This window comes from Bombina bombina, chromosome 7, assembly GCF_027579735.1.
Source record: "Bombina bombina isolate aBomBom1 chromosome 7, aBomBom1.pri, whole genome shotgun sequence".
In the NCBI taxonomy this organism is placed as follows: Eukaryota; Metazoa; Chordata; class Amphibia; order Anura; family Bombinatoridae; genus Bombina; species Bombina bombina.
Window position 1 is genome coordinate 485,985,334 of NC_069505.1, and position 24,501 is coordinate 486,009,834.

General features: G+C 41.3%; 1 protein-coding gene across 1 annotated transcript in view; it reads left to right on the plus strand.

Annotated features, from left to right (window-relative positions):
* LOC128636457 (serine/threonine-protein kinase PAK 4) overlaps window positions 1-24,234 on the plus strand; it is a 37,867-nt gene extending 13,633 nt beyond the window's left edge. Inside the window, exons 3-8 of the mRNA XM_053689473.1 lie at window positions 1,521-1,940; window positions 19,004-19,137; window positions 20,960-21,086; window positions 21,271-21,396; window positions 21,482-21,616; window positions 21,948-24,234. Coding sequence (XP_053545448.1) covers window positions 1,521-1,940; window positions 19,004-19,137; window positions 20,960-21,086; window positions 21,271-21,396; window positions 21,482-21,616; window positions 21,948-22,103 — 1,098 coding nt within the window. The 3' untranslated portion in view covers window positions 22,104-24,234. The remainder of the gene's footprint in view (window positions 1-1,520; window positions 1,941-19,003; window positions 19,138-20,959; window positions 21,087-21,270; window positions 21,397-21,481; window positions 21,617-21,947) is intronic.
* The last annotated feature ends 267 nt before the right edge of the window (window positions 24,235-24,501 follow it).

Below are 24,501 nucleotides of genomic sequence, written 5' to 3' on the forward strand. Positions count from 1 at the left end.
AGCGTATGAACGCCCAGCCTCTACTTGCCCATTCCTTCTCTATAGATAGCAGCGTATGAACGCCCAGCCTCTACTTGCCCATTCCTTCTCTATAGATAGCAGCGTATGAACGCCCAGCCTCTACTTGCCCATTCCTTCTCTATAGATAGCAGCGTATGAACGCCCAGCCTCTACTTGCCCATTCCTTCTCTATAGATAGCAGCGTATGAACGCCCAGCCTCTACTTGCCCATTCCTTGCTTTATAGATAGCAGTGTATGAACGCCCAGCCTCTACTTTCCCATTCCTTCTCTATAGATAACAGTGTATGAATGCCCAGCCTCTACTTGCCCTGTGCTTCTCTGTAGATAGCATTATATAATACAGTGAAGCACAGGGCATGGATCTCCAGCTGCTACTCACCATCTCATCTCTGTAGATAAGGACTTTAGGATTATTCGTACTAAATATAGTTATAAATTCCTCCCATTGACTTCTAGATTGTTCGACTGGTTCCCAATTTTCCTATAAATTTGTCAACCACTGTAAAATGTAAATGGTAGGATATGAATGTCAGGTCTCTATTTATCCTGTGCTTATTTAGAATTAGTAGGGCATGAATGCCCATCTAACTATCTATAGTTAGAAATGTATAAATACTCTGACAGTACTTGCTCTGGGGTTATCTATAGGTAGTGGAAAATGAATGCCCGGCCTCTACTTGCATTGTGTTTCTAGGGTATGAATGCCAGATTTGTCGTGCTGTGGGTTTCTGTAGTTCATAGGGTATGAATGCCACATTTGTCGTGCTGTGGTTCTCTATAGTTCATAGGGTATGAATGCCACATTTGTCGTGCTGTGGTTCTCTGTAGTTCATAGGGTATGGATGCCACATTTGTCGTGCTGTGGTTCTCTATAGTTCATAGGGTATGGATGTCACATTTGTCGTGCTGTGGTTTTTCGTAGTTCATAGGGTATGGATGTCACATTTGTTGTGCTGTGCTTCTCTATAGTTCATAGGGTATGGATGCCACATTTGTCGTGCTGTGGTTCTCTGTAGTTCATAGGGTATGGATGTCACATTTGTCGTGCTGTGGTTCTCTATAGTTCATAGGGTATGGATGTCACATTTGTCGTGCTGTGGTTCTCTGTAGTTCATAGGGTATGGATGTCACATTTGTTGTGCTGTGCTTCTCTATAGTTCATAGGGTATGGATGCCACATTTGTCGTGCTGTGGTTCTCTGTAGTTCATAGGGTATGGATGTCACATTTGTCGTGCTGTGGTTCTCTATAGTTCATAGGGTATGGATGTCACATTTGTCGTGCTGTGGTTCTCTGTAGTTCATAGGGTATGGATGTCACATTTGTCGTGCTGTGGTTCTATGTAGTTCATAGGGTATGGATGTTGAGATTCAACTCTTTGTATGCTTCTCTCTATAAATTTACGAGAGTATGAATACTCCTCCTCTGCTCAGTGTGTTCTTTTGATACAAGCATAATGATAACCAGTAATTACTTTATTTGCATTTTCTTATGTGCAGGAATCTCGCACCACAGTACCACTCGACCAGAAAATCCCAGCTGGCAAAGTTTCATCTAGGCAGCAGCAAGGCCAGACTAAGCCCAAACCTCCTGAGAAACCTCTTCCCTCTGGCCTTTCTCCTCATAGCTCAGACCCTCAGCTTTCAAGACCCGAACAGTCCAAACCACCACCTCCACCCGCTCAACCTCGCTCACCACAAAGAGAACCTCAGCGGGTGTCTCACGAGCAGTTTAGGGCAGCTTTGCAGATGGTGGTGGATCCTGGTGACCCAAGGACATACTTGGACAACTTCATCAAGATTGGGGAAGGTTCAACAGGCATTGTGTGCATTGCTTCTGTCAAAAGCACGGGGAAGTTAGTGGCTGTGAAAAAGATGGACCTGCGCAAGCAACAGAGGAGGGAGCTGCTCTTCAATGAGGTGAGGAACCCTTTTAATTAGCAAGCTGGAGAGGTAGCTCAGTTGGCAAAATGCCCTGACTACAAAAGCCTGTTCAAAGGTCACAGGTTCAAATCCCGGCAGGGCCGACTCAGCCCTTCATCCTTACGAGGTCGATAAAATGAGTACCATTAAATTGGGTAATAATAACAACTATTACTATTCAGCTGACGATTTGGTTAATTCCGAGAGCGATCGCTGAAAAAACGCTTTGAGTCCCACTGGGTGAAACGTGCTATATAAATACTATTTATTATTATTATTTAATTACAGCACATGCTTAAAACCCTTACAGGGAAATTTAGCAAATATGTTGATGGAATATGCAGGATATTATTTATTTATTTTTTGGATGTTTAAAGGGACATGAAATAATAGAAGTAAATTGGAAAGTTGTTTAAAATTGTATTGTCTATCTGAATCATGGAAGTATCATTTTGGGTTTCATGTCCCTTTAAGAACCAAAAGGCACATCAAGTCTACCCATATTACATGTTTCTCCAACATAGGTGTGTCCGGTCCACGGCGTCATCCTTACTTGTGGGATATTCTCTTCCCCAACAGGAAATGGCAAAGAGCCCAGCAAAGCTGGTCACATGATCCCTCCTAGGCTCCGCCTACCCTAGTCATTCTCTTTGCCGTTGCACAGGCAACATCTCCACGGAGATGGTTAAGAGTTTTTTGGTGTTTAAATGTAGTTTAGATCCTTCAATCAAGTGTTTGTTATTTTAAAATAGTGCTGGTATGTACTATTTACTCTGAAACAGAAAAGAGATGAAGATTTCTGTTTGTAAGAGGAAGATGATTTTAGCAAACGTTACTAAAATCGATTGCTGTTTCCACACAGGACTGTTGAGATGAAGTAACTTCAGTTGGGGGAAACAGTTGGCAGACTTTTCTGCTTGAGGTATGACTGGCCACATTTCTAACAAGACTTTGTAATGCTGGAAGGCTGTCATTTTCCCTATGGGGACCGGTAAGCCATTTTCTTAGATTAAGTAAAAGAATAAAGGGCTTCATAAGGGCTTAAAAAACTGGTAGACATTTTTCTGGGCTAAAACGATTACTTTGCTAAGCATATTTTGCAGATTATAACTCTTAATAGTTATTATAATCTTGGGGATTGTTTTAAAAAAACGGCAGGCACTGTATTGGACACCTTTTTCAGATGGGGGCCTTTTCTAGTCATAGGCAGAGCCTCATTTTCGCGCCACTAATGCGCAGTTGTTTTTGGAGAGCAAGGCATGCAGATGCATGTGTGAGGAGCTAAGAACCACTGAAAAAGCTTATAGAAGGCGTCATTTGGTATCGTATTCCCCTCTGGGCTTGGTTGGGTCTCAGCAAAGCAGATACCTGGGACTGTATAGGGGTTAAATGTAAAAACGGCTCAGGTTCAAGGGTTAAAGCTTTCAAATTTGGTGTGCAATACTTTTAAGGCTTTAAGACACTGTGGTGAAATTTTTGTGAATTTTGAACATTTCCTTCATACTTTTTCACATATTCAGTAATAAAGTGTGTTCAGTTTAAAATTTAAAGTGACAGTAACGGTTTTATTTTAAAACGTTTTTTGTGCTTTGTTGACAAGTTTAAGCCTGTTTAACATGTCTGAACCATCAGATAAGCGATGTTCTATATGTATGAAAGCCAAGGTTTCTCCCCATTTAAATTTATGTGATGATTGTGCCATAGTGTCCAAACAAAGTAGGGACAATGATGCCACAGATAATGATATTGCCCAAGATGATTCCTCAAACGAGGGGAGTAAGCATGATACTGCATCATCCCCTTCTGTGTCTACACCAGTTTTGCCCACACAAGAGGCCCCTAGTACATCTAGTGCGCCAATACTTATTACCATGCAACAATTAACGGCTGTAATGGATAATTCTATTGCAAACATTTTATCCAAAATGCCTACTTATCAGAGAAAGCGCGATTGCTCTGTTTTAAACACTGAAGAGCAAGAGGACGCTGATGATAACTGTTCTGACATACCCTCACACCAATCTGAAGGGGCCAGGAGGGAGGTTTTGTCTGAGGGAGAAATTTCAGATTCAGGAAAAATTTCTCAACAAGCTGAACCTGATGTTGTAACATTTAAATTTAAATTAGAACATCTCCGCGCACTGCTTAAGGAGGTATTATCTACTCTGGATGATTGTGACAATTTGGTCATTCCAGAGAAATTATGTAAGATGGACAAGTTCCTAGAGGTTCCGGTGCCCCCCGATGCTTTTCCTATACCCAAGCGGGTGGCGGACATAGTAAATAAGGAGTGGGAAAGGCCCGGCATACCTTTTGTTCCTCCCCCTATATTTAAAAAATTATTTCCTATAGTCGACCCCAGAAAGGACTTATGGCAGACAGTCCCCAAGGTCGAGGGGGCGGTTTCTACTCTAAACAAACGCACTACTATTCCTATAGAAGATAGTTGTGCTTTCAAAGATCCTATGGATAAAAAATTAGAGGGTTTGCTTAAAAAGATGTTTGTTCAGCAAGGTTACCTTCTACAACCAATTTCATGCATTGTTCCTGTCACTACAGCAGCGTGTTTCTGGTTCGAAGAACTAGAAAAGTCGCTCAATAAAGAATCTTCGTATGAGGAGGTTATGGACAGAGTTCATGCACTTAAATTGGCTAACTCTTTTATTTTAGATGCCGCTTTGCAATTAGCCAGATTAGCGGCGAAAAATTCAGGGTTTACTATCGGGGCGCGCAGAGCGCTTTGGCTAAAGTCTTGGTCAGCGGATGTGTCTTCCAAGACAAAATTGCTTAACATCCCTTTCAAGGGTAAAACACTGTTTGGTCCTGATTTGAAAGAGATTATTTCAGACATCACCGGGGGAAAGGGCCACGCCCTCCCTCAGGATAGGTCTTTTAAGGCTAAAAATAAGCCTAATTTTCGTCCCTTTCGCAGAAACGGACCAGCCTCTAATTCTGCATCCTCTAAGCAAGAGGGTAATACTTCACAACCCAAACCAGCCTGGAGACCGATGCAAGGCTGGAACAAGGGTAAGCAGGCCAAGAAGCCTGCCACTGCTACCAAAACAGCATGAAGGGATGGCCCCCGATCCGGGACCGGATCTGGTGGGGGGCAGACTTTCTCTCTTTGCTCAGGCTTGGGCAAGAGATGTTCAGGATCCTTGGGCACTAGAAATAGTTTCTCAAGGTTATCTCCTAGAATTCAAGGAACTACCCCCAAGGGGAAGGTTCCACAGGTCTCAATTATCTTCAAACCAAATAAAAAGACAGGCATTCTTACATTGTGTAGAAGACCTGTTAAAGATGGGAGTAATTCATCCAGTTCCAATAGGAGAACAAGGGATGGGGTTTTACTCCAACCTGTTCATAGTTCCCAAAAAAGAGGGAACATTCAGACCAATTTTAGATCTCAAGATCCTAAACAAATTTCTCAGGGTTCCATCGTTCAAAATGGAAACCATTCGAACGATCCTTCCCACCATCCAGGAAGGTCAATTTATGACCACGGTGGATTTAAAGGATGCGTACCTACATATTCCTATCCACAAGGAACATCATCAGTTCCTAAGGTTCGCTTTTCTGGACAAGCATTACCAGTTTGTGGCACTTCCATTCGGATTAGCCACTGCTCCGAGAATTTTCACAAAGGTACTAGGGTCCCTTCTAGCGGTTCTAAGGCAAAGGGGCATTGCAGTAGTACCTTACTTGGACGACATCCTGATTCAAGCGTCGTCTCTGTCAAAAGCAAAGGCTCATACGGACATCGTCCTAGCCTTTCTCAGATCTCACGGATGGAAAGTGAACAAGGAAAAAAGTTCTCTGTCCCCGTCAACAAGAGTTCCCTTCTTGGGAACAATAATAGATTCCTTAGAAATGAGGATTTTTCTGACAGAGGTCAGAAAATCAAAAATTCTAAGCTCTTGTCAAGTACTTCATTCTGTTCTTCGTCCTTCCATAGCGCAGTGCATGGAAGTAATAGGATTGATGGTTGCAGCAATGGACATAGTTCCTTTTGCACGAATTCATCTAAGACCATTACAACTGTGCATGCTCAGACAGTGGAATGGGGATTATACAGACTTGTCTCCGACGATTCAAGTAGATCACAGGACCAGAGATTCACTCAGTTGGTGGCTGATCCTGGACAACCTGTCTCAGGGAATGAGCTTCCGCAGACCAGAGTGGGTCATTGTCACGACCGACGCCAGTCTGGTGGGCTGGGGCGCGGTCTGGGAACCCCTGAAAGCTCAGGGTCTATGGTCTCGGGAAGAATCTCTTCTCCCGATAAACATTCTGGAACTGAGAGCGATATTCAATGCTCTCAAAGCTTGGCCTCAACTAGCAAAGGCCAAATTCATAAGGTTTCAATCAGACAACATGACGACTGTTGCATATATCAACCATCAGGGGGGAACAAGAAGTTCCCTGGCGATGGAGGAAGTGACCAAGATAATTCAATGGGCGGAGGATCACTCCTGCCACTTGTCTGCAATCCACATCCCAGGAGTGGAAAATTGGGAAGCGGATTTTCTGAGTCGTCAGACATTCCATCCGGGGGAGTGGGAACTCCATCCGGAAATCTTTGCCCAAATAACTCAATTATGGGGCATTCCAGACATGGATCTGATGGCCTCTCGTCAGAACTTCAAGGTTCCTTGCTACGGGTCCAGATCCAGGGATCCCAAGGCGACTCTAGTAGATGCACTAGTAGCACCTTGGACCTTCAACCTAGCTTATGTATTCCCACCGTTTCCTCTCATTCCCAGGCTGGTAGCCAGGATCAATCAGGAGAGGGCTTCGGTGATCTTGATAGCTCCTGCGTGGCCACGCAGGACTTGGTATGCAGACCTGGTGAATATGTCATCGGCTCCACCATGGAAGCTACCTTTGAGACAGGACCTTCTTGTTCAAGGTCCATTCGAACATCCGAATCTGGTTTCCCTCCAACTGACGGCTTGGAGATTGAACGCTTGATTTTATCAAAGCGTGGGTTTTCAGATTCTGTAATAGATACTCTGATTCAGGCCAGAAAGCCTGTAACTAGAAAAATTTACCATAAAATATGGAAAAAATATATCTGTTGGTGTGAATCTAAAGGATTCCCATGGAACAAGATAAAAATTCCTAAGATTCTATCCTTTCTACAAGAAGGTTTGGAGAAAGGATTATCTGCAAGTTCTCTGAAGGGACAGATCTCTGCTTTATCTGTTTTACTTCACAAAAGGCTGGCAGCTGTGCCAGACGTTCAAGCGTTTGTTCAGGCTCTGGTTAGAATCAAGCCTGTTTACAGACCTTTGACTCCTCCCTGGAGTCTAAATCTAGTTCTTTCAGTTCTTCAAGGGATTCCGTTTGAACCCTTACATTCCGTAGATATTAAGTTATTATCTTGGAAAGTTTTGTTTTTGGTTGCAATTTCTTCTGCTAGAAGAGTTTCAGAGTTATCTGCTCTGCAGTGTTCTCCGCCCTATCTGGTGTTCCATGCAGATAAGGTGGTTTTGCGTACTAAGCCTGGTTTTCTTCCGAAAGTTGTTTCCAACAAAAATATTAACCAGGAGATAGTTGTACCTTCTTTGTGTCCGAACCCAGTTTCAAAGAAGGAACGTTTGTTACACAATTTGGACGTAGTCCGTGCTCTAAAATTCTATTTAGAGGCTACTAAAGATTTCAGACAAACATCTTCTTTGTTTGTTGTTTATTCTGGTAAAAGGAGAGGTCAAAAAGCAACTTCTACCTCTCTTTCTTTTTGGCTTAAAAGCATTATCCGATTGGCTTATGAGACTGCCGGACGGCAGCCTCCTGAAAGAATCACAGCTCACTCCACTAGGGCTGTGGCTTCCACATGGGCCTTCAAGAACGAGGCTTCTGTTGACCAGATATGTAAGGCAGCGACTTGGTCTTCACTGCACACTTTTGCCAAATTTTACAAATTTGATACTTTTGCTTCTTCGGAGGCTATTTTTGGGGGAAAGGTTTTGCAAGCCGTGGTGCCTTCCATTTAGGTGACCTGATTTGCTCCCTCCCTTCATCCGTGTCCTAAAGCTTTGGTATTGGTTCCCACAAGTAAGGATGACGCCGTGGACCGGACACACCTATGTTGGAGAAAACAGAATTTATGCTTACCTGATAAATTACTTTCTCCAACGGTGTGTCCGGTCCACGGCCCGCCCTGGTTTTTTTAATCAGGTCTGATGAATTTTTTTCTCTAACTACAGTCACCACGGTATCATATGGTTTCTCCTATGCATATTTCCTCCTGTACGTCGGTCGAATGACTGGGGTAGGCGGAGCCTAGGAGGGATCATGTGACCAGCTTTGCTGGGCTCTTTGCCATTTCCTGTTGGGGAAGAGAATATCCCACAAGTAAGGATGACGCCGTGGACCGGACACACCGTTGGAGAAAGTAATTTATCAGGTAAGCATAAATTCTGTTTTCTGTTTTTTTTGGATAGGAAAATAAATAATGAAAGTATATCGTGGAGCTATTTTATTAAACATAACTGAAAATGTTATATTACAATCTCAAGATATTTACTGTACTTTTTAATTACCTAGTAATAAGGGTGGGTATCCTGGGCAGGGCACTGATATCATACAATTACTTTTTTGAACCTAATTAGTGATCAAGGTTGGAAAATCAAACATGAAGGATGTTTCTTGATCCCAGTAACCGAGGGAGCTATTCAGGATGTAGTTATCAGCTTGCACTCCCCCTATTCCTCTTCTCATATATGTATTTGATCCACAGTTAGCATCTAATCCTGTGTCTGCCCACAACAGGAGATATAACAGTGGGTTTGTAAAATTCTCTTTCCTGAATTTGAGTAAAGGGCAGGGCCAGATTTACAGCCCAGGTGCCTGTAGGTACCAAAATCTGAAGCGCTCCCAGCTTGCCAATGTGCCGACGACCTTCATTAAGATGGCTGCCGGCAGATAAATAACATAACAGCACGTGTGTGGTGGCCATCTTTGCTAAGGGCTCTGCAAGCATTGTGCATGCGCGGGGTAAACCAGATGCTGTGCATGCGTAACACTAGTGGCAACCGTAACAAAGATGGCCTCCGCGCATGCACAGTGCTGTTATTTCTCTGCTGGCGGCCATCTTAGTTAAAGAGACAGTCTACTCCAGAATTTTTATTGTTTATAAAGATAGATAATCCCTCTTTCTCTTGTTAAGTGTATCCAGTCCACGGATCATCCATTACTTGTGGGATATTCTCCTTCCCAACAGGAAGTTGCAAGAGGATCACCCACAGCAGAGCTGCTATATAGCTCCTCCCCTCACTGCCATATCCAGTCATTCTCTTGCAACTCTCAACTAAGATGGAGGTCGTAAGAGGACTGTGGTGTTTTATACTTAGTTTATTTCTTCAATCAAAAGTTTGTTATTTTGAAATGGTACCGGAGTGTACTGTTTATCTCAGGCAGTATTTAGAAGAAGAATCTGCCTGCGTTTTCTATGATCTTAGCAGAAGTAACTAAGATCCTTTGCTGTTCTCACATATTCTGAGGAGTGAGGTAACTTCAGAGGGGGAATAGCGTGCAGGTTTTCCTGCAATAAGGTATGTGCAGTTAAAATATTTTTCTAGGGATGGAATTTGCTAGAAAATGCTGCTGATACCGAAGTAATGTAAGTAAAGCCTTAAATGCAGTGATCGCGACTGGTATCAGGCTTATTAATAGAGATACATACTCTTATAAAAGTGTATTTCTCCAACATTGGTGTGTCCGGTCCACGGCGTCATCCATAACTTGTGGGAATATCTCTTCCCCAACAGGAAATGGCAAAGAGTACAGCAAAAGCTGTCCATATAGTCCCTCCTAGGCTCCGCCCACCCCAGTCATTCTCTTTGCCGTTGCACAGGCAACATCTCCACGGAGATGGTTAAGAGTATGTGGTGTTTAGTTGTAGTTTTTTATTCTACTATCAAGAGTTTGTTATTTTAAAATAGTGCTGGTATGTACTATTTACTCTGAAACAGAAAAGGATGAAGAGTTCTGTTTGTGAGAGGAATATGATTTTAGCAGCAGTAACTAAAATCGTTTGCTGTTTCCACATGGGACTTTGAGATGAAATAACTTCAGTTGGGGGAAACAGTTAGCAGACTTTTCTGCTTAAGGTATGACTAGCCATATTTCTAACAAGACTGTGTAATGCTGGAAGGCTGTCATTTCCCCTCATGGGGACCAGTAAGCCATTTTCTTAGTCTCAAACAGAATAAAGGGCTTAATATGGGCTATAAAACTGGTAGACATTTTTCTGGGCAAGATAGATTGCTTTATTTGGGCATTTTATACAAATTGGGATTGAATTTCACACTTATAAACTTTGGGGAACGTTTTTTAACGTCAGGCACTGGTTTAGACACCTTTTCAGTCAGGAAGGGCCTTCACTGTAGTAGGCTGAGCCTCATTTTCGCGCCATTACTGCACAGTTACTTTTGAGAGCAGGACATGTAGCTGCATGTGTGTGGGTCTGAAAATAGTTGAAAAGGTTCCTAGAAGGCGTCATTTGGTATCGTATTCTCCTCTGGGTTTGGTTGAGTCGCAGCAAAGGCTGTAGCTGGGACTGTAGAGGGGTTAAATCTGTAACCGGCTCCGGTTTCTTCATTTTAAGGGTTAAAGCTCTGAAAATTTGGGTGCAATACTTTGAATGCTTTAAGACACTGTGGTGAAAATTTGGTAAAATTTGAACAATTCCTTCATTGTTTTTCACATATTCAGTAATAAAGTGTGCCCTGTTTAAATTTTAAAGAGACAGTAACGGTTTAATTTAAAATGTTTTTTTGTGCTTTATTGACAAGTTTAAGCCTGTTTAACATGTCTGTACCTTCAGATAAGCTATGTTCTGTATGTATGGAAGCCAGTGTGTCTCCCCCTTCCAAATTGTGTGATAATTGTGCCATAGCGTCCAAACAAAATATGGACAGTACTGCCACAGATAGTAAAGTTGCCCAAGATGATTCATCAGATGAAGAGAGTAAAGATAGTTCTGCTTCATCTCGCTCTGTGTCTACACCAGTTTTGCCCGCGCAGGAAACTCCTAGTACTTCTGGCGCGCCAATGCTTGTTACTATGCAACAATTTGCGACAGTAATGGATAATTCCATAGCCCCAGAGGCAGAACTTTTATTCACTTTCTGCGATGAGATTTTTTTTAATAGAAATTTTTTCTGCAGGTTATTTTAAAATAAAATTAAATTTTAAATTAGGCAGTAACACTAAAGCACCAGTTCAGTTGCAATGTGCTGATTAACTGGATAATAAAGCAATTGTTAAAGTTTTATAATATATTGCAACAGTTGAAAATTGGATTGCAAGTTAGCTGCAGACAAAAAAAAATGTAATTGTAAAATGTATCTTGAATAAATTTGTTTCCTTTTATCTTGATCTAACATAGAAATGTAGTAATAAAAAGGTGCATTGCTCATAAGAATCTCACTCAGAAAACACAGCTTTGCAGACTGGGAAAAGTTAGGGGGCTGAGAGCCAGCCAACACTGCATATTTGACTTTTCACTTCAAACAGCACTTTACTGTGGATGCGCTGTATTAAGGAAAACTTAGTGCTGCCAGAGCATAGCTCTTTTTGAAGAGAACAGCCTGATGTGGAGCAGCGCTGCAAGGTTAAAGCAGTAACAGTTCCTGTTTGTGTCCTGCTCTTTCTGCAGACATGCTGCATTTTCTGCGATGACATCTCAGATCACTTTATGTTCTGCCTTGGGGCATGAGAGTGTGTGTGCGTTGCATGAGAGTGTGTGTGCGTTGCATGAGAGTGTGTGTGCGTTGCATGAGAGTGTGTGTGCGTTGCATGAGAGTGTGTGTGCGTTGCATGAGAGTGTGTGTGCGTTGCATGAGAGTCTGTGTGCGTTGCATGATAGTGTGTGTGCGTTGCATGAGAGTGTGTGTGTGTTGCATGAGAGTGTATAAATATGTGTTGTATGAGAGTGTGTGTGTGTTGCATGAGAGTGTATAAATGTGTGTTGTATGAGAGTGTGTGTTTTGTGTGTGTGTGTTGCATGAGTGTGAGTGCGCGTTGCATGAGTGTGAGTGCGCGCGTTGCATGAGTGTGAGTGCGCGCGTTGCATGAGTGTGAGTGCGCGCGTTGCATGAGTGTGAGTGCGCGCGTTGCATGAGTGTGAGTGCGCGCGTTGCATGAGTGTGAGTGCGCGCGTTGCATGAGTGTGTGTGCGCGCGTTGCATGAGTGTGTGTGCGCGCGTTGCATGAGTGTGTGTGCGCGCGTTGCATGAGTGTGTGTGCGCGCGTTGCATGAGTGTGTGTGCGCGTGTTGCATGAGTGTGTGTGCGCGCGTTGCATGAGAGTGTGTGCGCGCGTTGCATGAGAGTGTGTGCGCGCGTTGCATGAGAGTGTGCGCGCGTTGCATGAGAGTGTGCACGCGCACGTTGCATGAGAGTGCACTAGATGGCAGCAGTTTTATTACAATGTTATACATTAGCAAGAACACTAGATGGCAGCAGTTTTATAACAATGTAATACATTAGCAATAGCGCTAGATGGTAGCAGCTTTATAACAATGTTATACATTAGCAAGAGCGCTAGATGGTAGCAGCTTTATAACAATGTTATACATTAGCAAGAGCGCTAGATGGTAGCAGCTTTATAACAATGTTATACATTAGCAAGAGCACTAGATGCCAGCAGTTTTATAACAATGTTATACATTAGCAAGAGCACTAGATGGCAGCAGTTTTATAATAATGTTATACATTAGCAAGAGCACTAAATGGCATCAGTTTTATAATAATGTTATACATTAGCAAGAGCACTAGATGGCAGCAGCTTTATAACAATGTAATACATTAGCAAGAGCACTAGATGGCAGCAGTTTTATAACAATGTAATACATTAGCAATAGCGCTAGATGGCAGCAGTTTTATAACAGTGTTATACATTAGCAAGAGCACTAGATGCCAGCAGTTTTATAACAATGTTATACATTAGCAAGAGCACTAGATGGTAGCGCCCTTTCCTGTCCTGTAGTGCTCCATTCATGTGCACCTACCTAAATAAAAATCTCTTCAACAAAGAGTAACCTGAGAACGAAGCAGGGTACAAGAATTGCAGCGCTACATTCTAGATATATATTTAAATAGAATGCGATCACAATATTATAAGTAAAACACGACCACAAGATCACAGTATAAGTACATATACATTTTAAAGGGACACTTAACCCAATTTTTTTATTTTAATGATTCAGATAGAGCAGCAATTTTAAGCCACTTTCTCATGTACTCCTATTATCAATTTGCCGGCCTACTCCTAAGCTTTACATTCCTGCTTTTTAAATAAAGACAGCAAGAGAACAAAGACAAATTGATAATAGGAATAAATTAGAAAAATTGCATGCTCTATCTGAATCATTAAAGAAAAAAAATGGGTATAGTGTCCATTTAAACAATAGATATAAATATTTCATATACCACACCCTGTAGTTTTAATAGGAAGTTTTTTTTTTGTCTTTATTAACAATGTAGATTGCAACCATGATGAATATATAGGAGTTCCATGGGAGTAACCTACATTGTAATGGGTAAACCTTTTCAGCCATATCAGTCTTGTATTTCCCAGTGTGACAAATCTAGTGAGTGTACAGTGAAACTGAATATAAATGTGCAGAGTGTTGCCTATATCGCAATGTTAGCCGACTTTTGTTGAAATTGTGATCCCCATTATATCCTATGGGAGACACATCGCCACTCGTCAGCACAGCGACGTTCAGCCCTCCTTTTTTTTTATATATATATATATATATATATCGCCAGACTGCGGACTGCGAACCTGGCAAACCTAAACAAGCAATTTCTCGTTGGTCTGATGATGATGATCTAAATATATCGAGGCCTGAATCATGAAAGAAAAAAAATTGGGTTTCATGTCAGTTTAAAGGGATATGAAATCCAAATCTTTTCTTTCTAAATTCAGATAGAGCAGCAATTTTAAGCACTTTCTAATTTATACCTATTCATTTTTCTTCGTTCTCTTAGTATCTTTATTTGTCAAAGCAGGAATGTAAGCTTAGGAGCCAGACAATTTTTGGTTTAGCACCCTGGGTAGTGCTTGCTGATTGGTGGTTACACCAAGCAGGAATCAGCAAGCATTACCCAGGGTTCTGAACCAAAAATGTTTTATGTCCCTTTACAGGCGCAGTAAACACCTTGGGATTTCTATATAAAATGTTTAGTTATGTGTAAAGAAATTGCAATATATTTTCTTTATTTATTTTGCCCCCATTTAATGTAGTTTAGCTCTGTAAACAGCAATATCAGTTTCTCAAAGCTTTAAATGCACCTGCTGACTTATCAAGGCTAACCCTACTACACATCTCTCTAGCTTTTTCCGATATCTACTGCTAAACCATTCCTTCTTTAGTAAATGTATCACCATGGCCAGTCTTGTTGTCTGCAGACTAAAACCAAGATGGGCTCCTCCAAATAAGGCAAATAGTGGCTGGAGTTTGGTTATTGAAAATGAATTGCAGTAAAAAGGTTATGTGTTACAAACGTTAAGACGTGACTGATATGTTATTCTATAGCAGCACAGCAGAAATGTCTTGTAATTACAAGGTGTTTACTGTTCCTATAAGTAGCTTGCTAAATGTCATGTATTAAAACGTTTCAGTGTAAAATCAAGGATGAATGATACATTAATGAAACGGGAGGATACAATTGTGTATGAACCACAGATTATTCCATTTTACACACTGTAATACCTATACCATTGGGGCTTATGGCTCGGGAGAAAACTCGTATGTAGAGAACAGACATGTTTAGTAAGAGAAACCGGTATTCTTTGTAAGGGCCAAGAGAAGCCAATGGGGAGCAGACTTGCACAGAAAAAGGTGGATGAGGCGCATTTGTGGTGTATGTCACTGACCTTAAAGGGACAATCAACACCAAAATGTTTGTTGTTTTAAAAGATAGATAATCCCTTAATTACCAATTCCCCAGTTTTGCATAACCAACACAGTTATAATAATACACGTTTTACCTCTGTGATTACCTTGTATCTAAGCCTCAGCAGACTGCCCCCTTATTTCAGTTCTTTTGACAGACTTGCATTTTAGCCAATCTGAGCTGTCTCCATGGTAAATTCTAGAGCATGAGTTCAATGTTATCTATATGAAACACATGAACTAATGCCCTCTAGTGGTGAAAACTATCAAAATGCATTTAGATTAGAGGCGGCCTTGAAGGTCTGAGAAATTAGCATATGAACCTCCTAGGTTTAGCTTTCAACTAAGAATAAAGCAAAATTGGTGATAAAAGTAAATTGGAAAGTTTTTTTTTAAAAATTGCATACCCTATCTAAATCGTGAAAGTTTTTTTTGGACTTGACTGTCCCTTTAACCAATGGGAAGCAGACTTGCATAGGGACGGGTAGATAAGGAGCACTCATGGTGTATGTCACTGACCTTAACCAATGAGAAGCAGACTTGCACAGAGAAGGGTGGATAAGGAGCATTCATGGTGTATGTCACTGACCTTAACCAATGACAAGCAGACTTGCACAGAGAAGGGTGGATAAGGAGCATTCATGGTGTATGTCACTGACTTTAACCAATGAGAAGCAGACTTGCACAGAGAAGGGTAGATAAGGAGCATTCATGGTGTATGTCACTGACTTTAACCAATGAGAAGCAGACTTGCACAGAGAAGGGTGGATAAGGAGCATTCATGGTGTATGTCACTGACTTTAACCAATGAGAAGCAGACTTGCACAGAGAAGGGTTGATAAGTAGCACTCATGGTGTATGTCACTGACTTTAACCAATGAGAAGCAGACTTGCACAGAGAAGGGTGGATAAGGAGCAGTTGTGGTGTTTGTCACTGACCTTAATCAATGAGAAGCAGACTTGCACAGAGAAGGGTGGATAAGGAGCAGTTGTGGTGTATGTCACTGACCTTAACCAATAGGAAGCAGACTTGCACAGAGAAGGGTGGATGGGGAGCACTCATGGTGTATGTCACTGACCTTAACCAATGAGAAGCAGACTTGCACATAGAAGGGTGGATGAGGAGCATTCGTGGTGTATGTCACTGACCTTAACCAATGAGAAGCAGACTTGCACAGAGAAGGGTGGATAAGGAGCAGTTGTGGTGTATGTCACGGACCTTAACCAATAGGAAGCCGACTTAAACAGAGACGGGTGGATAAGGAGCATTCGTGGTGTATGTCACTGACCTTAACTAATGAGAAGCAGACTTGCACAGAGAAGGGTGGATGAGGAGCACTCATGGTGTATGTCACTGACCTTAACCAATAGGAAGCAGACTTGCACAGAGAAGGGTGGATGAGGAGCACTCATGGTGTATGTCACTGACCTTAACCAATGAGAAGCAGACTTGCACAGAGAAGGGTGAATAAGGAGCATTCATGGTGTATGTCACTGACCTTAACCAATAGGAAGCAGACTTGCATAGAGACGGGTAGATAAGGAGCACTCATGGTGTATGTCACTGACCTTAACCAATAGGAAGCAGACTTGCATAGAGAAGGGTAGATAAAGAGCATTCATGGTGTATGTCACTGACCTTAACCAATAGGAAGCAGACTTGCACAGAGAAGGGTGGATAAGGAGCATTCACGGTGAATGTCACTGACCTTAACCAATGAGAAGCAGACTTGCACAGAGAAGGGTGGATGAGGAGCACTCATGGTGTATGTCACAGACCTTAACCAATAGGAAGCAGACTTGCATAGAGAAGGGTAGATAAGGAGCATTCATGGTGTATGTCACTGACCTTAACCAATATGAAGCAGACTTGCACAGAGAAGGGTGGATAAGGAGCATTCATGGTGTATGTCACTGACCTTAACCAATAGGAAGCAGACTTGCATAGAGATGGGTAGATAAGGAGCACTCATGGTGTATGTCACTGACCTTAACCAATAGGAGCAGACCTGCACAGAGAAGGGTGGATGAGGAGCATTTGTGGTGTATGTCACTGACCTTTACCAATAGAAAGCAGACTTGCACAGAGAAGGGTGGATAAGGAGCATTCATGGTGTATGTCACTAACCTTAACCAATGTGAAGCCGACTTGCACAGAGAAGGGTGGATAAGGAGCACTCATTGTGTATGTCACTGACCTTAACCAATAGGAAGCAGACTTGCACAGAGAAGGGTGGATATGGAGCACTCATGGTGTATGTCACTGACCCTAACCAATGAGAAGCAGACGTGCACAGAGAAGGGTGGATAAGGAGCTTTCATGGTGTATGTCACTGACCTTAACCATTGAGAAGCAGACTTGCACAGAGAAGGGTGGATAAGGAGCACTCATGGTGTATGTCACTGACCTTAACCAATAGGAAGCAGACTTGCACAGAGAAGGGTGGATGAGGAGCACTCATGGTGTATGTCACTGACCTTAACCAATGAGAAGCAGACTTGCACAGAGAAGGGTGGATAAGGAGCATTCATGGTGTATGTCACTGACCTTAACCAATAGGAAGCAGACTTGCATAGAGACGGGTAGATAAGGAGCACTCATGGTGTATGTCACTGACCTTAACCAATAGGAAGCAGACTTGCACAGAGAAGGGTGGATGAGGAGCATTCGTGGTGTATGTCACTGACCTTAACCAATAGGAAGCAGACTTGCACAGAGAAGGGTGGATAAGGAGCACTCATTGTGTTTTACTGACTTTAACCAATAGGAAGCAGACTTGCACAGAGAAGGGTGGATAAGGAGCACTCATGGTGTATGTCACTGGCCTTTACCAATGAGAAGCAGACTTGCACAGAGAAGGGTGGATAAGGTGCACTCATGGTGTATGTCACTGACCTTAACCAATGGGAAGCAGACTTGCACAGAGAAGGGTGGATAAGGAGCATCATGGTGTATGTCACTGACCTTAACCAATAGGAAGCAGACTTGGACAGAGAAAAGTGGATGAGGAGCATTCGTGGTGTATGTCTCTAGCCTTAAGCAATAGGAAACAGACTTGCACAAAGGGTGGATGAGGAGCATTCATGGTGTATGTCACTGGAATTGATCAATAGGAAGCAGACTTGCACAGAGAAGGGTGGATAAGGAACAATGGTGTATGTCACGGGTGGATAAGGAGCAGTTGCGGTGTTTGTCACTGACCTTAACCAATAGGAAGCAGACTTGCACAGAGAAAAGTGGATGAGGAGCATTCATGGTGTATGTCTCTAGCCTTTACTAATAGGGAACAGACTTGCACAAAGGGTGGATGAGGAGCATTCATGGTGTATGTCACTGGGATTGATAAATAGGAAGCAGACTAGCCCAGAGAAGGGTGGATATGGAACACCCATGTTGTTGTTTTTTTTTTTTATACCACTTTCTATTGGAAGAAAATCCTCAGGTTTTCTTAAAGGAAAGAACATAAATACGTGTTTGCTCAGATTAGCGTTAACTTTCTATATTCTGCTAATGAGCTTTGACCTCACAACTTGTCATGAGACAAGTTTTAGGAAATGTATCATGTTTCTGTTGAATAATTCAAAAGATCATTGTACATACCTTTTTGTCATTAGGTCGTTAGAGACAAAGAAGTTAATGCACAAATTGTTAGAATAGGGAAAGGGTACTGGGTAAATGATTATCATTTAGGAACTTTGCCACCTCAATAGAAACTAGGCCTGAGTTGGAGGGGATTGGAAAATGACTCCAGTATATATCTGTTTCTTCATTTGTCATTCTAGTGATATTAAATGGTCGTTACTATACAAATAAACTGTGACCCAGTCTACTCCCTCGTTGAATATTCTATACTTTAACTTTTCTGTTACAGTTGGACAATCTCATTACTAATGTTTGATATGACTTTCCAAATCCCTTTGTAAGTGTATTGAAGCTGTGTAGCCCACCTGCCTTCTACACTTGACAAACGCTTCAGATGTTGATTTAGAAAGCATTTTGTTTGTATGGAGTTCCGTGAATCGTCATGGGTTTTACAAACCAATCTCAACGTAATACTCCAGCGCCCCCTTGTGTCCCTTGTGTTGTGTTCTAGCATTTAAAGCATCATTCTCTGCAGCTTTTGATTTTTCAGCTTGTCTTGTTCTGCAGGTGGTGATAATGAGGGATTACCAGCATGAGAATGTGGTGGAGATGTACAACAGTTACCTAGTGGGTGATGAGCTCTGGGTCGTCATGGAGTTTCTGGAAGGTGGAGCCCTAACTGACATTGTCACTCATACTAGGTAATGTGACTGGGAGCCTTCCATATACTTATATTATTTTTGTGTGTGTATATATATGTGTGTGTGTGTGTGTGTGTATATGTATATACTGTGTCTGTGTATGTATGTGTATATATATATATATATATAAACATTTTTTAAACAACTTTATTCACATTTGTATATGCGCCTTTTATCTTGCTTGTAGAACCCCCTCTCCCTCTCGTCACGGTTTTTAGTTGATCCTCCTCTTTTTCTTGGTACTGAGGGGCTCCTCTTTTGTATCCGGCTCAGTGTCTCCTGTTAATGTTGGTGTCCTCCTTCAATCCACCTGGTGTTGGTTATCTCCTCCTCCCACTTTCTCCCACTAGTGGTGACCTCCTCTCATGGATAGCTGGAGACCAGTATCTAAAGAGGAGAGGATGAAAAGCAATTAGAGGCAGGAATACTTGACCACCATCAACTAGAGATAGGGAGGGAAGATCACCATCCATAAGAGACAGGATGGGAAAGACCACTGCCAATGGAAGACACTGAGATGAGGAAACTGCTAAGAGGATATAGGGAGTGTTCTCTTGTGGATAAATCTCCTATTTTTTTATCACAATATTTGTGTTCTTATTCTGTGGTCTCCTCCTGTAAAAGCAAACAAATTTCGTGTCCGAGCATGCTTCTTCTCAGTGTCAGGTGGAGTGCTGTTGTTTCAGAATGAAACAACTGCGATCTATGGCAAAGAGACCCAGCTCACCACAAGCACTTACTAGAGCACTGGACGTAACAGTGTCTTAACAAAGACCAGGGGTAAGAGAGCAATGAGACTAAATTTAGTAGCTGAACTTTCTCAAGCACTTTAATCTGCTCCTACGAAACAATCAATTACTAGAAAGTAACAAAGTCTTTAGTATTTGAATTTACAAAAGAGACATAGCTTTGGAAAAGTTTAGTCTTGCTATCCAGACGAATATAAACTTGCATAAGTTACTTGCAGATCTTCTGATAGCAGAGGAATCCAGGGTTAAGGTAATTCAGACAGTGCAAGTTAAGGCCTCACAAAGAAAAGCAGCACACAATCATTAAACAAATGCACAAGTCCACAAACAAGCTTAAAGTCATAAACCAATTCAGTCCAAACAAAGGGTTTAACAGAAGCGTAGTCAGCGGAAGCTAAAGTCAAACCACAATATCCAAATAGTAATTGCTAGTGTAAGAGGAACCAACTTAATACACAAGCAACCACGTGCTGAAAACAGAGAGCTTATAAAGACAATATTTAGGGCCTATCTGACCTTCTATGTCTCCTTTAAGTTACAGTATGCCTTACTGCTGCATTAACAGAAATCACTCTTACTAGCCAAGTCCCTGCTATGACACCTCCTCTTTTTGCGTTCTATTTATAAGTATGTCCTCCTCTCCCTATCTCCTGGCTTTTGGGAGATCTCTCTATCTGATGGTGGTCTTCCCCTCTCCCTGACGCTCTTTGGCTACCTATAACTCTTCCAATTTATGGTTGGTAGTTGTCGTCTTATCCTCTTACCTGCTGTTTATGATCTTCTCTTACCCTGTCCCGATGTTTTTAGTCGTCTGTTATACATTCTGTTTTTTGTAGTCTTATCCTCATGTCACCCTAGACTGGTGAAACTCTATTCTTCCTTTAAGTGACCACCATGTTCCCATTACTTTTATTAATCTGATGTTTCATGTACTATTGTTGGTTGTCTCCTTGTTGGCCACCATCTCTTCTTTTTTCCTTCACATAGGGTCATATGTTTAATAAAAAATATTATCCATAGGCGTCTCTCCTGATGTTGCAGTCTGTTAATGTTTTCTTCCTCTCTATTCCTAGAATGAACGAAGAACAAATAGCGGCCGTCTGTGTGTCTGTACTTAAAGCACTCTCTGTCCTACATGCACAAGGCGTCATCCATCGTGATATTAAGAGCGATTCCATTCTGCTTACACATGATGGCCGGGTACGGACCAGACTTTAAATCTGTGATAGTTGTATGGGAATTAATGTTTTGTCAGGTAGACACTAGGCATTTTGTATGCAGGTTGAATAATTAAATATCTTTGCTTCTCTATCTTAGCTTCAAAGTCCATTATATTACAAAGTTTTTTTCTGCTTGCATTTTAACCTTCTTTGTGACTCTGCAGGTAAAGCTTTCAGACTTTGGATTTTGTGCACAAGTCAACAAGGAAGTACCACGTCGTAAGTCTCTGGTTGGGACTCCCTACTGGATGGCTCCTGAACTGATCTCAAGGTTACCTTATGGACCAGAGGTGAGAATGGACTGACCGTATTATAGGGAGAATTTGTTACCCTACACCCATTATTGCCTGCTGACCTCTGCTTCCTTCCTCTCAGGTGGACATATGGTCTCTGGGCATTATGGTGATAGAGATGGTGGATGGAGAACCCCCTTATTTTAACGAACCCCCACTGAAAGCAATGAAAATGATTCGGGATAATTTACCCCCTAAACTGAAAAATGCACAGAAGGTGAGTGCAGACTAGAACCATGTACAGCTTTTTACTAATGAGTCATTTCCTTTTTAGCTCTGACTAGTTGTTATAGGTGTATTCCTTGGATAGCACAGATTCTTTAAGTACTTTCTCAGTGGTTTGTTTTGCTTAGTCTGTTATTATCTCTGCATATATTACATAGTTCCAAAGTGTTAATTACACATGTATAATTAGCTGGTATACTTCTGCTATTTTTTGAGTCTAGCTCAGACATAGTGTTCCCATAGCACTCGGTTTAGATGTTTTGCTTTGTTGTCTTTCCTTATTAATTGTTCCACCTGTCTAATTTTATACCATCTCTGTGCAGGTTTCCCCATTGCTAAAGGGGTTTCTGGATCGGCTCTTGGTGAGGGAACCTGGCCAACGAGCCCCAGCTAATGAGCTTCTGAAACATCCTTTCCTAGGGAAGGCCGGCCCACCCTCTTGCATCGTTCCACTGATGAGACAGAATAGAATGAGATGAGGAGTTGGGAGATGTCAGACCAAAGACTGACCTTATTTTGGGGGGCAGGGAGATGAATGTGTCAGCCAAACCCACCTCAATGTTGTTCCAGGAAACCTGGGTAAAAACTACTAAATCATTACTCTTCCAACATAAACTTCTAGATCAGCACCAATCACAACCCTATTTGATCTTTTTATAAGTTGCAGTTAATCTCCCTCCCTAGGAGCATTAAGATGGTAAGACCGACACTGTCTCACCTGCCTTAGAGTGCTCAGGTAATTTATTTGGTAAGGAAACATGAACAGTATGGCCTTATCATGGGAATAAGAAGATACCAAGACAAAACTCAAAATTCATCTCCAACGGGAATGTTTGCACATTGTGTTTAACTAAACTTGGATAATTTTTGTTCTCTGGAGAGCACTTGGATAAACACAAAATATGCACATGTTTATATGAAAATCTGGGAGAATACACTGGAAAACAAACTTAATGCTTTGTCCAGGAATGGCTGGAATGTGATTACTAGACTGAGGTGACCGCTAACCACGTGAATATTATTTTTTCATCTCCAGTCAGTCATCACATGGAGCAGCATATGAGCCAGCATTTTAGTGTAGTTAGGCAGGAACTTGTTTTACAAGTTTCTTCATTTAATGTCAGCTCATACAGATTTCTTTATTATTATTATTTTTTTATTATTGGGGAGAGGTAGAAACCTGGCTATGATTGACCTCTTTTTGTTCTCTATGTTCTCCAAAACACTGTCCAGCTTCATCTAAGAAGCATAGCCAGCTTTGCCTGAAACTTTCAGAGCCATTTATATAAGGCTATCCTGTTAGTGCACTTAGGACACATGTCAGGTTAGTCGTCTTATCTGTAGGACTGGATGATAGTGTTACTTTAACCCAATGTGTCTGTTGATGCCCCTGAAAATGATATGAAGATTTGAATGTTGCACTGAAACTCACTGGAAACACAAGTATCGGCCTGTGATATATCAGCCCTAGATGCTAGAAGGAATCTCTTCTATTTAATACATTCAAGACCCCTGGTATTAAACAAAACCCTACTGGTTAATGCCCATCTTTATTCTGCACTTTTCTCACCAAATTACAAAACCGTAATCAGATTAAAAATATATAATATTCCTTACTAAGTTTGTATCCCACCCCAGCAGGGCGGCTATGTGTACCACTGCCTATAACTAGGGATATTTTGTTATTTTCAGGTCTAAAGTCACCCCCTTCTTGTCATTTTAGCATTTCTTCTGTGACTATACAGTTTTATCTCATTTTGTTTTAATTGTAGTTTGTTCTTCAAAATTGTCACAAAACTACAGTGACTGCAACGTGTTTGTGGGAAGAATGATATCTAAAAGGTTTGAGTTCATGTTAAAAAAAGAAAAAAAAACTATTGGAATGTGCTAGCACACGTTTAGGGCCTATTTGAAAATCTACATTAAAAAAACTGGATATTCAGGGGCGAACATTGCAATAAGTGTAGCCAAGAAAAACTGTATTTCTCACATTTTGTGATGAATTGTATTTTTGGAATACTAAGCACTGAAATAGTGGTATAGAAATGCTTAAGTAATTTAGCGCTAAACGCTGACAACGGTTTGACATCCTGTGGGATCTTCTTCTGCTTTGCAATACATTTGAAGAAGTGAGAAAGTGTTTGTATTATGAGTGCATCTGTTTAAATGTCCATTACAGTCAGTAGTGCCTTATTGTATTTTTACTGGTAGAACTATACAATAATTCCTGTATTTGCATTCATATCCCTGTACAGAATGAAGTACCCCGACAATCAGCTAAACTGTGTTATGTAAGCAATACGAAACAAAGACACTAAAACTGGCGAGTAGCATTGGGGAATATTCCCTTGATATGACTTCCAGCTCTTCAGAGACTACTAGTTCTAGTTTTATATATAATATATATTTATAAAATATTTGTTTTGGAACATGAAGTATTCGTACATCTGATTGTGACACAAACAAATCAGGCTGTGATGCTAAATGATCTTTGCTTTTCAATTTATTTGTACAAGAAATTCAACTGTATTTTGCAAAGTTGTTGTTTTTTGTTTGAACAGAACTTAAATAGACACTACTAGTTTTACAAATACAGTTTTTGGACAAAAAGGTGTTTGCTATTATTTTTTTATATGTTTTGGATAACTAGATAAATGCGATATATTGATGATGTACGTTTAATCAACTGTGTTTCCAGCTCTTGCCACCAGATGTCGCTACTCTGCAAGAATACTAAGGAAGGTTACTCAACTATATAAAGTTAAAAGTGCAAAAAACAAGGTTTAGGATTTGCTTGAAAACAAAAAAGTTTTTCTTGCTTCAGTTTTACACTTTCCTAATATATCATAGAGCATATAGGGGCGTAATAAAAATGTC